Source organism: Rana temporaria, chromosome 2, assembly GCF_905171775.1.
Source record: "Rana temporaria chromosome 2, aRanTem1.1, whole genome shotgun sequence".
Lineage (NCBI taxonomy): Eukaryota > Metazoa > Chordata > Amphibia > Anura > Ranidae > Rana > Rana temporaria.
Window position 1 is genome coordinate 216,667,995 of NC_053490.1, and position 14,463 is coordinate 216,682,457.

Below are 14,463 nucleotides of genomic sequence, written 5' to 3' on the forward strand. Positions count from 1 at the left end.
CGACAATTTTCATTACTTTAGTAAACTCTTCATTTTAAAAATGAGATTAGCATGCAAAAGCAAAAACAGACAGTTGTGCAAAGTGAAGGAAAACCTGAAAACATGGCCTGTTGGGGGTACTTGGGGACCACTGCTTTAGAGGACTAGGGAATTGGACTGGGGATATTTACTTAAAAGTGGAACTTCCGCTCATCGTATCCCCCCCTCCGGTACCACTATTGGCACCTTTCGGGGGGAGGGGGGATAGGATACCTGTCTTTTACAGGTATCCTTTCCCACTTCCGGGAGTCCCTGTCGTGGAGCTGTAATGTCACCACAGGGCTCCCTCCTCCTCCCCAGGCCGCCGGGCCAATAGGAGAGAGGAGCGGCAGTAGGGTTCCCGGCGTGAACTCGAAAAGACTACACTGCCGGGTTCCCTTACCCACAATGGCGGCGGAGCACCCGACAGCTATTGGAAACATCACCTGCAGGTGCAGATATCGCTGGACTCCAGGACAGGTGAGTGTCCATTTATTAATATTAATTGTTTGTTTTGAATAGTATGAGAAAGAAATATGTGCTCTATCAAGTTCAAGGGATATTATGAGATCTAAGGGCCCCTATCCACATGGAAAAGCAGTGTGTGTTTTTGGAAACCAGGGCACAGGGATAAAGAAAAACTGCTACAAGCGAGGATGCCAGCGCACCTCTACCCCAGCACTGCTGCATTAGCTTGCCCTAATAAAATGCACCTTAGTTGCGATAGTTCAAATGCTTTTTTAACACTGTCACAGCAGCCTGTTACCCTGGTAAATGTCATCTCACTTCCTGTCCCTGTGACATCTTGTGACAGCAGTATAAGAAATCTAGGTGTCTGTTGTGACCAGGCACAAGAGGCAACAAACAATGATACTAACCTGACAGAGGTTCTAGCCTTTTGGTATTTTCAACTGGGGTTTACCTAGATACTTTGCTTTTCATATTATAAATCTCCTGACACTTTTTTTTCTCATCAGTCATCATGCACCCCCTGGTACCATCAGACACCCTGCCCCTTAATACATTTAACCACAGATATTTCTTTGCCCCCAGGGTATACCTCACAAAGTATGTCTTTGTCCTCTATGCCTTCTATGTATGTGCCCCCACTGTTCTCTGATACAGGGACCCTAAGGCAGTTACTGTGTCCCCATATATGCATCAGATCCTTAACATTTCTAGGACCTTTGTATAGTATTCCAGGCACTAATGTTTGCATTATTTTGGATTGTAAGCTTTCACAAGCAGTTGGCACTACATAAATCCTAAATACTAATAGCAATAATCAGAGGCGGCTCTTTAATTAGGCAATTTAGGTGGTCGCCTAAGGCTTTGCACTCACAGGGGCCTCAACGCCTACTAATTTGCCTCTGCTCAATCACTGTGTGATAGATCCGTGCAACTTTCTGCAGCAATTTTTATTTTCTTTGTATTTTTTTTACTCATTAGGGGCATGGTTTTACTTAAGGCCTCACAAAGCCTAGAGCTGCCTCTGGCAATAATATTATGCAAGCCAGGCACTTGTAACCTTCACATGTTCTTCCAGACACTTACTTTACCTCTCTTGTGTATACATTATTTACATGAAGGACAAGCTTTATCTGCAGAGGCGTAACTAGAAACTTCAGGGCCCCGGTGCAAGAAAACATAAAGGGCCCCCTGACCTCCAGCCGGGGCTCCCCCTATGGTGGTGGAACAACAGGCCCAAGTTTTTTCTGTCATTTTTTTTCCTTTTTATTTATTTATTTTTAATAACAATTTTTAGGACCCCCGTTGAGGGGACTTTGGTGAGATATCAGGGGTCTAAACAGACCTCTGATGTTTCACCTTTGAGACAGAGAAAATAAATTAAGACTACAGTCCTCTACCTCCATCTCTGCAGACTCAGCTGCACAGAATGAATGGACAGGAATAGCTCTGAACAGAGCTTCCTGTTCATTCACAAACGGAAGCATAGTAAACGCTTTAATGTGCAATATCTGATGCAGCTCTGCATGGAAACCAATCAGCTTCTAGGTGTTATTGTCAAAACCTAATTACCTAAGCTGAAGTTAGAAGCTGATTGACTACCAAGCACAGCTGAACCAGATTCTGAGTGCACCAGTTGTAGTAAATCTCCTCCTAAAGCCTCGTACACACGACCAAGTTTCTCGGCAAAAACCAGCAAGAAACTTGCTGGTTTTTTTTTTTTTGCCGAGGAAACCGGTCGTGTGTACACTTTTCGACTAGGAAACTGTTGAGGATCTCGTCGAGACAAAAATAGAGCATGTCTTCTTTTTCCTCGACGGGAATGGAGAAATTTGGCTCGCCGAGATCCTCGACAGCCTAACAAGGAACTCGATGAGGAAAACGATGTGTTTCGCCCGTCGAGTTTCTCGGTCGTGTGTACGAGGCTTAAGGCCTCATGTACATTTGACGTTTTTACAACTGCTCCTGAACTATTTAACTTGACAGATAGTAACCCACCTTTAAAACGTCTGTTTTGCCACATTTACATGCCGCGTCTATCAGCATTTTGCCGCATTTAGAAATGTTTAAAAAAAATGCCCAAAAAACGTTTATTTAGAAACGCTGTTAAACGCAACTGCTTAAAAACGGCAATAAACGAGACTGCATATATGGTCACATAGGATAACATTGAATGAGTTCAGGGGCAGTTGAAAAAAGCGTCCAACTGCCTCTGAACGTACGTTTAGCAGCATCCCATGTACGTGGGGCCTGATGCCGCGTACACACGGTCGTTTTTTGTGATGAAAAAAAAAACGATATTTTTAAAAACGTCATTTAAAATGACCGTGTGTGGGGAAAATGTTGTTTTGTGTCTTCTGAAAAACAACAAAAAAAAAATTCCAGCATGCTTCAATTTTTTATGTCGTTTAAAACAATGTTTTTAAACCCGCGCATGCTCAGAAGCAAGTTATGACGCGAGCTTGAATGGGAAAGAGTGCCGCCGTACGTGCTGAACGTGCTGAACGTATCCGCGCTTTGCTAAAGCATTTTGAAAAAACGATGGTGTGTGGGTGTGATACATTGGCCTATATGTCTCAGTTTACTGCTCCCTGCTAGCCATATGGGTAGAGGTAGAAAGGAATTTCATGTGTGATTCATTCCTCTGACAGGTTATTGACGTGCTAATGTCCCCTCACTATTCTAAATGTTAATTGATCTATTGTGTTGTGAATAAGATCTGTGTTTACCCTTAAAAGATGTGTATTGTATCATCAGGCTAAATGATTAGAGAAGTAGTATGTTAATTATTCTGATTGCTTCAGTGTATTAATTAACTCCACTGATGTCTTTATCTAAAGAAACGTGTCTGCATGGTCGGCTCCGACTTGTCTCCTGTAATCTGTATGGGAAACCCCACTGTGTGAGGGGGGGCGTTCCTAACAGGTTGTAACCACATATAAGCTGAGTTTTTGTGTCATTAAAGTGTCTTGTTCTAGGAGTAAGCTTGTCTCATGTGTGGCTTTCTGGGCGACTCCAGGGATATCCCTCCTCGTGGAATATTGGGGTGATTTTCGTTATGGGAAGAAGGGAACGTTGACGGGGATATCATACCGATACCGTCACAATTGGTTGGTAGCAGTGGGATTTTCCCTTCTATTCCCCTTCACACCCGGATTCCAAGCAGACACTGGAAGAACTACTGGAAGTTCGTGGAAGGATTGCTAGCAACAAAACCAAGCGGGTCATCATAGCAGAATTAATGGAGCTAGACCAGGAGAACGTGATTGCAGCAACGCCAGCGGTACAAGAGATGGAGACACCAGTGATTCAGGAGGAGTCACCAACCAACAAGCTAATGAGAGAGAAGCTAGCGTGGTTTGGCCCGAACCCAACGCCGGATGTGGTGCTGAAAGTGATGGACATGTTAGTAAACGCAGAGCTACAGAAGGATAAACAAATAAGAGACGCTGAACTACAGAAGGCTAAAGAAATAAGAGACGCAGAGCTACAGAAGGCTAAAGAAATAAGAGACGCAGAGCTACAGAAGGCTAAAGAAATAAGAGACGCAGAGCTACAGAAGGATAAACAAATAAGAGACGCAGAACTACAGAAGGATAAACAAATAAGAGACGCAGAGCTACAGTTAAAACTGGCAGCAGTCCAACAAGCAGCCGCACCTTCTCCGAACAGTGAGTACAGCACAGCAGACGCAAGGAAGATTCCGTTTAGCGCTTTTAAAGCTTTTGATGAAAAGGACTGTGAGATTGATAACTACCTGGCAGACTTTGAGCGACAATGTAACCTGCACCGAATAGCTAGAGGAGACTGGGTTGCAATATTGTCAGGCAAACTGTCAGGCAAAGCTTCTGATGCTTTCCGGACCGTGCCAGATCAGGATATCCATAGCTACGCCCGGGTTAAAGAAGTGCTCCTAGCTCGTTATGCAGTAACCCCAGAGTCCCACCGACAGAAGTTCAGGGACTCACGCAAAACCACGAAAGACTCTTACGCGGAATGGGCATGCCAGCTGTCCCTGTCGGCCTCTAACTGGGTTAACAGCAGCCAGGCCACCACCGCAGAGGACATTTTGCAACTAATGCTCCTGGATCAATTTTACAATCACATCCAGACGGACGTCAAAGATTGGGTGAGAGATCGCAGGCCCATGACTCTACCAGAGGCCGCGAAGTTGGCGGATGAATATGCGGATACTCGCAAGACAAACCAGGTCACACCACGGGTACAACCTCCACGATCAACGGCGCCCTCACACCCACCAGCCGCTAGATACCAACCTCCTAACAGACCGATGACATCTAGCCCTCGCTATCCACGCCAGGAGGACAACGAACAACGCTGCGTCCGGTGCAAACAGCTGGGTCACTTCAAGCAGAATTGCCCCATGAGTGACAACACCAGGTCAAATTGGTCTCAACCTGGGTACCGCCCACCAGCAGCAGCCCATTGTGTAGACTCGGCTTGGGATCTCCAGGAGCTGGGTCCGGAAGAACCATCGGACACCGTTTACGAAGTCCTCACGGTACAATCTGGTATTGTGGACAACAGGGAACACCATTGTCAGCTGGTCATGGGCAACAGCCATGAGACGGAGGGGCCCTGGAGGGAGCTGGGCAGAAAGAGGCACCGCCAGCTACCCCCCAAGAAGAAGAGGTCCTGGAAGCCGTATAACAAGCTGACCTGGGAGGAGAAGAAGCGACTGGAGGAGAGGGAGTCGCAGCGGGCATCCCAGATGCGGGCCGAGATGTTCACCAAGGGCCCACCGGTGGCCCCTTACACCACCACCCAGTTCCTGATGATGAAGGACCATGTGGAGAGCCTGCAGGACATGAGCAAGCAGGAGCTGATCCGTGAGTACATAGAGCTGGAGGAATGCATAAGCCGCATGGAGGAGGAGAACAACCACCTGAGGTCACAGCAGGCTGACCCCCCCAGGCTCCATGAACTGGAGATGGAGCTGGAGAAGCTCCAAGAGGAGAACCGGCGGCTGCGGAGGGAGCAGGGGGTGGCTGATCTTATGGGGCTCTGATTCCCCCCCCCCCCCGGACTCTGAGCACCAGTGCTACAGCATTTCAACAAATATAACTTTTTCTTTTTATGAATCTCCTGTGATTGTCACTTCAGAGCCATAACCTGCCCCCTCCCATAGCGGGACACCTAGACGGCGGCGCACAGACCCATTCGCTGTCTTCACACTGACTTCTGGTGACTTTGCAGATCGCACAAAGACTTGGGGACTGACCGGTGTGTGATCTGACGACCCTGTGACATACCTGAGTCTGAAGCAGTTGTCAAGGGAGGTCAGTCATGCCAAACGGAGTTAACCTCAGACTAAAAGCTCTGAACCCGTCAACCCTACTGGACCAGGGAAGGTCCAACCGGGTTTGCCGGAGCAGGGAGCAAAAGGGGGGCCATTGTGATACATTGGCCTATATGTCTCAGTTTACTGCTCCCTGCTAGCCATATGGGTAGAGGTAGAAAGGAATTTCATGTGTGATTCATTCCTCTGACAGGTTATTGACGTGCTAATGTCCCCTCACTATTCTAAATGTTAATTGATCTATTGTGTTGTGTGAAGAAGATCTGTGTTTACCCTTAAAAGATGTGTATTGTATCATCAGGCTAAATGATTAGAGAAGTAGTATGTTAATCATTCTGATTGCTTCAGTGTATTAATTAACTCCACTGATGTCTTTATCTAAAGAAACGTGTCTGCATGGTCGGCTCCGACTTGTCTCCTATAATCTGTATGGGAAACCCCACTGTGTGAGGGGGGGCGTTCCTAACAGGTTGTAACCACATATAAGCTGAGTTTTTGTGTCATTAAAGTGTCTTTTTCTAGGAGTAAGCTTGTCTCATGTGTGGCTTTCTGGGCGATTCCAGGGATATCCCTCCTCGTGGAATATTGGGGTGATTTTCGTTATGGGAAGAAGGGAACGTTGACGGGGATATCATACCGATACCGTCACAATTGGTTGGTAGCAGTGGGATTTTCCCTTCTATTCCCCTTCACACCCGGATTCCAAGCAGACACTGGAAGAACTACTGGAAGTTCGTGGAAGGATTGCTAGCAACAAAACCAAGCGGGTCATCATAGCAGAATTAATGGAGCTAGACCAGGAGAACGTGATTGCAGCAACGCCAGCGGTACAAGAGATGGAGACACCAGTGATTCAGGAGGAGTCACCAACCAACAAGCTAATGAGAGAGAAGCTAGCGTGGTTCGGCCCGAACCCAACGCCGGATGTGGTGCTGAAAGTGATGGACATGTTAGTAAACGCAGAGCTACAGAAGGATAAACAAATAAGAGACGCAGAACTACAGAAGGCTAAAGAAATAAGAGACGCAGAGCTACAGAAGGCTAAAGAAATAAGAGACGCAGAGCTACAGAAGGCTAAAGAAATAAGAGACGCAGAGCTACAGAAGGATAAACAAATAAGAGACGCAGAACTACAGAAGGATAAACAAATAAGAGACACAGAGCTACAGTTAAAACTGGCAGCAGTCCAACAAGCAGCCGCACCTTCTCCGAACAGTGAGTACAGCACAGCAGACGCAAGGAAGATTCCGTTTAGCGCTTTTAAAGCTTTTGATGAAAAGGACTGTGAGATTGATAACTACCTGGCAGACTTTGAGCGACAATGTAACCTGCACCGAATAGCTAGAGGAGACTGGGTTGCAATATTGTCAGGCAAACTGTCAGGCAAAGCTTCTGATGCTTTCCGGACCATGCCAGATCAGGATATCCATAGCTACGCCCGGGTTAAAGAAGTGCTCCTAGCTCGTTATGCAGTAACCCCAGAGTCCCACCGACAGAAGTTCAGGGACTCACGCAAAACCACGAAAGACTCTTACGCGGAATGGGCATGCCAGCTGTCCCTGTCGGCCTCTAACTGGGTTAACAGCAGCCAGGCCACCACCGCAGAGGACATTTTGCAACTAATGCTCCTGGAGCAATTTTACAATCACATCCAGACGGACGTCAAAAATTGGGTGAGAGATCGCAGGCCCATGACTCTACCAGAGGCCGCGAAGTTGGCGGATGAATATGCGGATACTCGCAAGACAAACCAGGTCACACCACGGGTACAACCTCCACGACCAACGGCGCCCTCACACCCACCAGCCGCTAGATACCAACCTCCTAACAGACCGATGACATCTAGCCCTCGCTATCCACGCCAGGAGGACAACGAACAACGCTGCGTCCGGTGCAAACAGCTGGGTCACTTCAAGCAGAATTGCCCCATGAGTGACAACACCAGGTCAAATTGGTCTCAACCTGGGTACCGCCCACCAGCAGCAGCCCATTGTGTAGACTCGGCTTGGGATCTCCAGGAGCTGGGTCCGGAAGAACCATCGGACACCGTTTACGAAGTCCTCACGGTACAATCTGGTATTGCGGACAACAGGGAACACCATTGTCAGCTGGTCATGGGCGACAGCCATGAGACGGAGGGGCCCTGGAGGGAGCTGGGCAGAAAGAGGCACCGCCAGCTACCCCCCAAGAAGAAGAGGTCCTGGAAGCCGTATAACAAGCTGACCTGGGAGGAGAAGAAGCGACTGGAGGAGAGGGAGTCGCAGCGGGCATCCCAGATGCGGGCCGAGATGTTCACCAAGGGCCCACCGGTGGCCCCTTACACCACCACCCAGTTCCTGATGATGAAGGACCATGTGGAGAGCCTGCAGGACATGAGCAAGCAGGAGCTGATCCGTGAGTACATAGAGCTGGAGGAATGCATAAGCCGCATGGAGGAGGAGAACAACCACCTGAGGTCACAGCAGGCTGACCCCCCCAGGCTCCATGAACTGGAGATGGAGCTGGAGAAGCTCCAAGAGGAGAACCGGCGGCTGCGGAGGGAGCAGGGGGTGGCTGATCTTATGGGGCTCTGATTCCCCCCCCCCCCCGGACTCTGAGCACCAGTGCTACAGCATTTCAACAAATATAACTTTTTCTTTTTATGAATCTCCTGTGATTGTCACTTCAGAGCCATAACCTGCCCCCTCCCATAGCGGGACACCTAGACGGCGGCGCACAGACCCATTCGCTGTCTTCACACTGACTTCTGGTGACTTTGCAGATCGCACAAAGACTTGGGGACTGACCGGTGTGTGATCTGACGACCCGGTGACATACCTGAGTCTGAAGCAGTTGTCAAGGGAGGTCAGTCATGCCAAACGGAGTTAACCTCAGACTAAAAGCTCTGAACCCGTCAACCCTACTGGACCAGGGAAGGTCCAACCGGGTTTGCCGGAGCAGGGAGAAAAAGGGGGGCCATTGTGATACATTGGCCTATATGTCTCAGTTTACTGCTCCCTGCTAGCCATATGGGTAGAGGTAGAAAGGAATTTCATGTGTGATTCATTCCTCTGACAGGTTATTGACGTGCTAATGTCCCCTCACTATTCTAAATGTTAATTGATCTATTGTGTTGTGTGAAGAAGATCTGTGTTTACCCTTAAAAGATGTGTATTGTATCATCAGGCTAAATGATTAGAGAAGTAGTATGTTAATTATTCTGATTGCTTCAGTGTATTAATTAACTCCACTGATGTCTTTATCTAAAGAAACGTGTCTGCATGGTCGGCTCCGACTTGTCTCCTATAATCTGTATGGGAAACCCCACTGTGTGAGGGGGGGCGTTCCTAACAGGTTGTAACCACATATAAGCTGAGTTTTTGTGTCATTAAAGTGTCTTGTTCTAGGAGTAAGCTTGTCTCATGTGTGGCTTTCTGGGCGATTCCAGGGATATCCCTCCTCGTGGAATATTGGGGTGATTTTCGTTATGGGAAGAAGGGAACGTTGACGGGGATATCATACCGATACCGTCACAGTGGGCAACATCGTTTTTTAAAACGAAGTTTGAAAAACGTCTTTTTTTCATGCTAAAAAATTACGTTTTTTTTTCATCACAAAAAACGACCGTGTGTACGCGGCATTAGGGTCAAACTACCATAATCTTTATTTGACTAAATAATATTTCCTTCTATATAGTATATAATTTTTTTTAATAAACATGTAACATACGGTAGATCATCTTGATGTAAATAATACCAATATCGATCAATGTTTCTGTGCATACATTGTAAGTACTGAATATATGAATACACAAGCAAAACAATATTTGCTCAATAAATATGGAGACTTTCTGCTTTAAAATTCTAATTTCACAGTGCTACTAGTTGTATATAAATTCTCAAATTCCACAGGTCTATGAGTTGGCCAACTCACTGAAAACAATGCACTTCCTGTCTGGCCAATATTTAATCTCAACCATAAGACAGATTTGTTGCACAGAGCCACTGAGAACCCCCCCCCCTAGTTGGCCAATCTACAAATCTATTTTTTTTTACAATAGCACAAAAAGTGCTATATGGGCATATACAAAAACATGTAAAATAGTGTAAAAAATTGTGAATACAAAAAGTTATTTAAAAAATAATTTAGGATGAACACTGCAACAATACTAACAGTAATAAAAACCCAATTGTTTTATAGTATTTAAAAAAAAAAGGAAATCTGTTTATCCTACATGTAACTTGCTATTATGTTTTATACCCTCGAAAGTAAAAATAACTTACCTGCGCTCTGTCATGCACGGTTTTGTTATGTGAGATTTGCAATCATCAACCAAATCATCCAAATTATCGACCCTAGACTTGTTGTGAACCCAGGAGAACTGAAACATTGGTGTTATGCCTACCGAAGCCTCACACTTTACAGACACATTTTGTCCTAGGGATTAAATACAATAGAGTTAAAACATTGTACCCTTCTACCAGGAGAATGAAGTCAGGACAGAATAAAATAAATGGGTTGTGAATTTTGCATTCTCCAAACTTATAGACAGATCTGTTTAGCTATCCTTTATGTATGTTAGCCTAAACCCCAGTGTGCTGCCAGTAGAGGTGCAGTTGGTAAAACTAGGAATACAGGGCCTGATCCACAAAGAGCCGCCGTAACTTAATTTTTCCCGTTTAAGTTACACCGCCGCAAAATCTCTACCTAAGTGCCCGATCCACAAAGCACTTACCTAGAAATTTTGAGCGGTGTAACTTAAATCCGTCCGGCGCAAGGCGTTCCTAATCTAATGGGGTGAGTCCCATTTAAATTAGGCGCGCTCCCGCGCCTGACGTACTGCGCATGCTCCCGACGTCATTTTCCCGACGTGCTTTGCGCGGATTTACGTTGCGCCGGGTTTTGAGAATCGCGACGGGCGTAAAAAAAAAAAAAGAGTTGCGGCGGGAAAAAAAAATGACAGCGACGCCGGATAGAAGGGTATGCTTTTACAAGGTGTAAACAGTTTACACCTTGTAAAAGCAGCCCTAATTTTGCGACGGCAAACTAATACTTACGGAGAAAAAACGAAGCGTAAAAGTTTTGTGGATCTCCGTAAGTGCTAATTTGCATACCCGACGCTGGATTTCGACGCAAAATGCCCCCAGCGGCGGCTGCGGTACTGCATCCTAAGATCCGACAGTGTCAGGCCCCATACACACGAGAGAATTTATCCGCGAATACGGTCCAGCGGACCGTTTCCACGGATAAATCCTCTCAAAGATTTCCGCAGATTTCTATGCGATGGAGTGTACACACCATCGCATTGAAATCCGCGCGGAAATCCTCTGGCGATGACGTGTCGCGCCGTTGCCGCGATTATGACGCGGCGACGGCGCGACGCTGTCATATAAGGAATTCCACGCATGCGTCAAATCATTACGACGCGTGCGGGGAATCCCTTTGGACGGATGGATCCGGTAAGTCTGTACAGACGAGCGGATCCATCCTTTCGAATGGATTCCAGCAGATGGATTTGTTGTGCATGTCAGCAAATATCCGATCTGCTGGAATCCATCCCAGAGGAGATTTCTCAGCGGAAACAGATCCGCTGGCGTGTACACACCATAGGATCTATCCGCAGAAACCCATTTGCTGGGATTTATCTGCGGATGGATTCTATCGTGTGTATGGGGCCTAAGTCCCTTACACATGTCGGATCTTCTGCCTATCTATGAGAAACTGATTCTGTGGATCAGTTCCATAGATAGAAACAAGGATACGACGGCGTATCAGTAGATACGCCGGCGTATCCCTTTTGTGGATCAGGCCCACAGAGCTTGCATATCCAGGCAGTTAAACTAGGTTCCATTTAGACCTTTGCTTGAAATTTTGCTAATTTCCAAGTATTTCTGAATGCACTTTTCCATATAAATTCCTTTTGAATTGTTTTATATCACAGGAAAGAAAATGATTTCTTATTTTTGTTGTGTGGGTTCATAACAATGTCTAATCACAATAAAAAAGATATATATCCAAATTACAGTATAAAAAAAATTTGCAGAATGCTCTGAATAACCAAACAAAATTCGTCCAATTTCCAAAATTCTAATTGAAATTTGAATCAAATTTTACATTGACTTCTGAAATCAAAGACTGTGTGTGTTATTAGAATACCATTTCCAAATAATGCTGTTTTTGTTAAGCCAAAGGTGATTTAAAGAGTCCTTGTAATCACTTTGCCACATTCGAATAAAAAAAAAAAAATATCAAAAGTTTTCGATTTGACTGATTTAAAAATTTATCGATTCAAATGTTTCCAAATCGGAAAAAAATAATCGGTAAATTTAAAGATAATTTTAAAAAGACAAAAAACTAAATATGAATTTTGAATCCTGAATACGAATTGAACGAATCAGCCAAATTTAACGAATCAAAACAAAACAATTTTTTTCGTCATGCACATGTCTAATGCTATGGGGGTGTAGCTGTTGACCTTTCACAAAACACTGAAATCGTCATATTAATAACAATGCTGATTATTCTGCTTGGGCTGCACATTTTGTACAAGAAAGAGTGAATTGTTGTGATGTCCATTTATAATAGCAGTCATTACTGCTCCTTAATTGTACACATCACAGACTTAGTATTAAAGTCTTTGTTACCCCAGCATTTCCTATTCCTGATATGTGCCTGCTGTACCATATACTTGTATGAGAAAGCATCCTCTTCTCTATGTATTGCTTCCTTTGTGTGAAATCCCTGGTGTTCCTATCAGTCCCTCTGCTTTCCTTTTAAAAACTGACCATGCTAGGCATGAGAGCACATTGTAGTCAGTTCCTTAGCTGTGCTGAGAATCCAGTCTGCTCTCCTCCAAAAACCAGACCTGTCCTGACACGCCCCCTCTACTGGCACGAACACCGAGAAGTTCAGTGTACTGCTGCTTCTCCTCCCTCCAGCTCTTATGCAGCTGCTTTACTAACTTGAGGTGTGCTTTTAGGCATGCTAAGACAAAACACTATAATATTGAGAGGCAACTTTAGGATGATTTAAGTGTACTTCAAGATGTCCAAAGTACTACTTAAAGACTTATGAATCAGGAACAATATATTTTGCTTAAAGGGGCTCTTAGGGCCAGATTCTGGTACAATTGCGGCGGCGCAACGTAACCCGTTTACGTTACACCACCGCAAGTTTTCAGTGTAGGTGCCTGATCCACAAAGCACTTACCTGTAAACTTGCGGCAGTGTATCGTAAACACGTCCGGCGCAGGCCCGCCCAATTCAAATGGGGCTTGTACCATTTAAATTAGGCGCGCTCCCGCGCTGGACGTACTGCGCATGCTCCGTTTTGAAATTCCCGCCGTGCTTTGCGCGATGTGACGTGATTTTTTTGAACGGCGACGTGAGTTACGGCGTTTCGTATTCCCGATCGTCTTACGCAAAAAAAAAAAAATTGAAATTCGAAGCGAGAACGACGGCCATACTTTAACATGGCTCGTGTAAAGTTAAGGCATGTAAAATCATGACTAACTTTGCGACGTGAAAAAATTACTAGCGACGACGTAACGAACGCGAAAACCATCGTGGATCGCCGTAAATGCTCATTAGCATACCCGACGCAGGAAAACTACGCAAACTCCACCCAGCGGCGGCCGAAGTATTGCATCCTAAGATCCGACGGTGTAAGTCAATTACACCTGTCGGATCTTAGGGCTATTTTTGTGGAACTGATTCTATGAATCAGCCGCATAGATACGTCAAGAGATACGACGGTGTATCAGGAGATATGCCGTCGTATCTCTTCTGTGAATCTGGCCCTTAGTGCCCATTAGAGTAAACCTGCCATGAGAATAATATGGATGCGGCTAGTTGTCTTGTTGTAATGCTGACCCCTGGATGCACATTAAATTTCAGACGTTATCTGCATACTTATTTGGGATCAATGACTTAAACTATTAGACTTACTGGCTTAAACTATTAAAATAAGGGCATCAATGTTTATTTATCATTAGAGGTTTTCTTTAAAATCAGACATTTAGGACTGGTTAATCTTAATAAATAATTACTATTCATTTTGCAATTATAAGCAAGACGTATATTAATATTTAGGAGTCCACCTACCCATCTCCACTTCTGTGATAATAGTGCTTCCCAAGCCGATTATCCTAGGTCGTACATGTTCTTGTACATCTTAAAGTTAAAAAAATAAATCAAATAATTACATGACATCTGTAAATAATATCTGTATTCCCATCCACTAACAAAAGCAGTATACAGATAATTACAGTGAAACCAACAAAGAGAAAGCATGACTCAGTAGCTACTACTACAAAGCAGAGAGAAGAAGCAATGCTGTAATTGCGCCACCATTTAGTCATTTTCATAAATTAGTATTTTCAATATTTGTTATTGTCAGTGCTTAAAAATAAAATAAAAATATATTTTTTTAGTTTGTTAAATATGAACTATTGCTCATTAATAATTTCTATTTTCATATACAGCCACCAAAGGGAGCTTTTGGTTCGTTTGGCTCCCTATTTCTCTTTAATTTTCCTGTTAGTACTAGCCTCAATAGCTCAAGGTAACATGAGTTAGAGCAGTGGTTCATTGCAACCCCCCTCCTCATTGCATTCAATAGAAATTAATTCCTAACCTATTTGGAAAGGTACTGGTGGACAGCGCTCAATGAACTGGATG

The 14,463-nt window shown here is 44.9% G+C and overlaps 1 protein-coding gene across 1 annotated transcript in view; it reads right to left on the reverse strand.

Moving 5' to 3' along the window:
* Positions 1–14,463, reverse strand: part of IL18R1 (interleukin 18 receptor 1) — a 58,466-nt gene that overhangs the window by 23,025 nt on the left and 20,978 nt on the right. Inside the window, exons 5-6 of the mRNA XM_040336411.1 lie at positions 13,888–13,956; positions 10,069–10,222 (exon numbers count right to left, since the gene is read on the reverse strand). Coding sequence (XP_040192345.1) covers positions 10,069–10,222; positions 13,888–13,956 — 223 coding nt within the window. The remainder of the gene's footprint in view (positions 1–10,068; positions 10,223–13,887; positions 13,957–14,463) is intronic.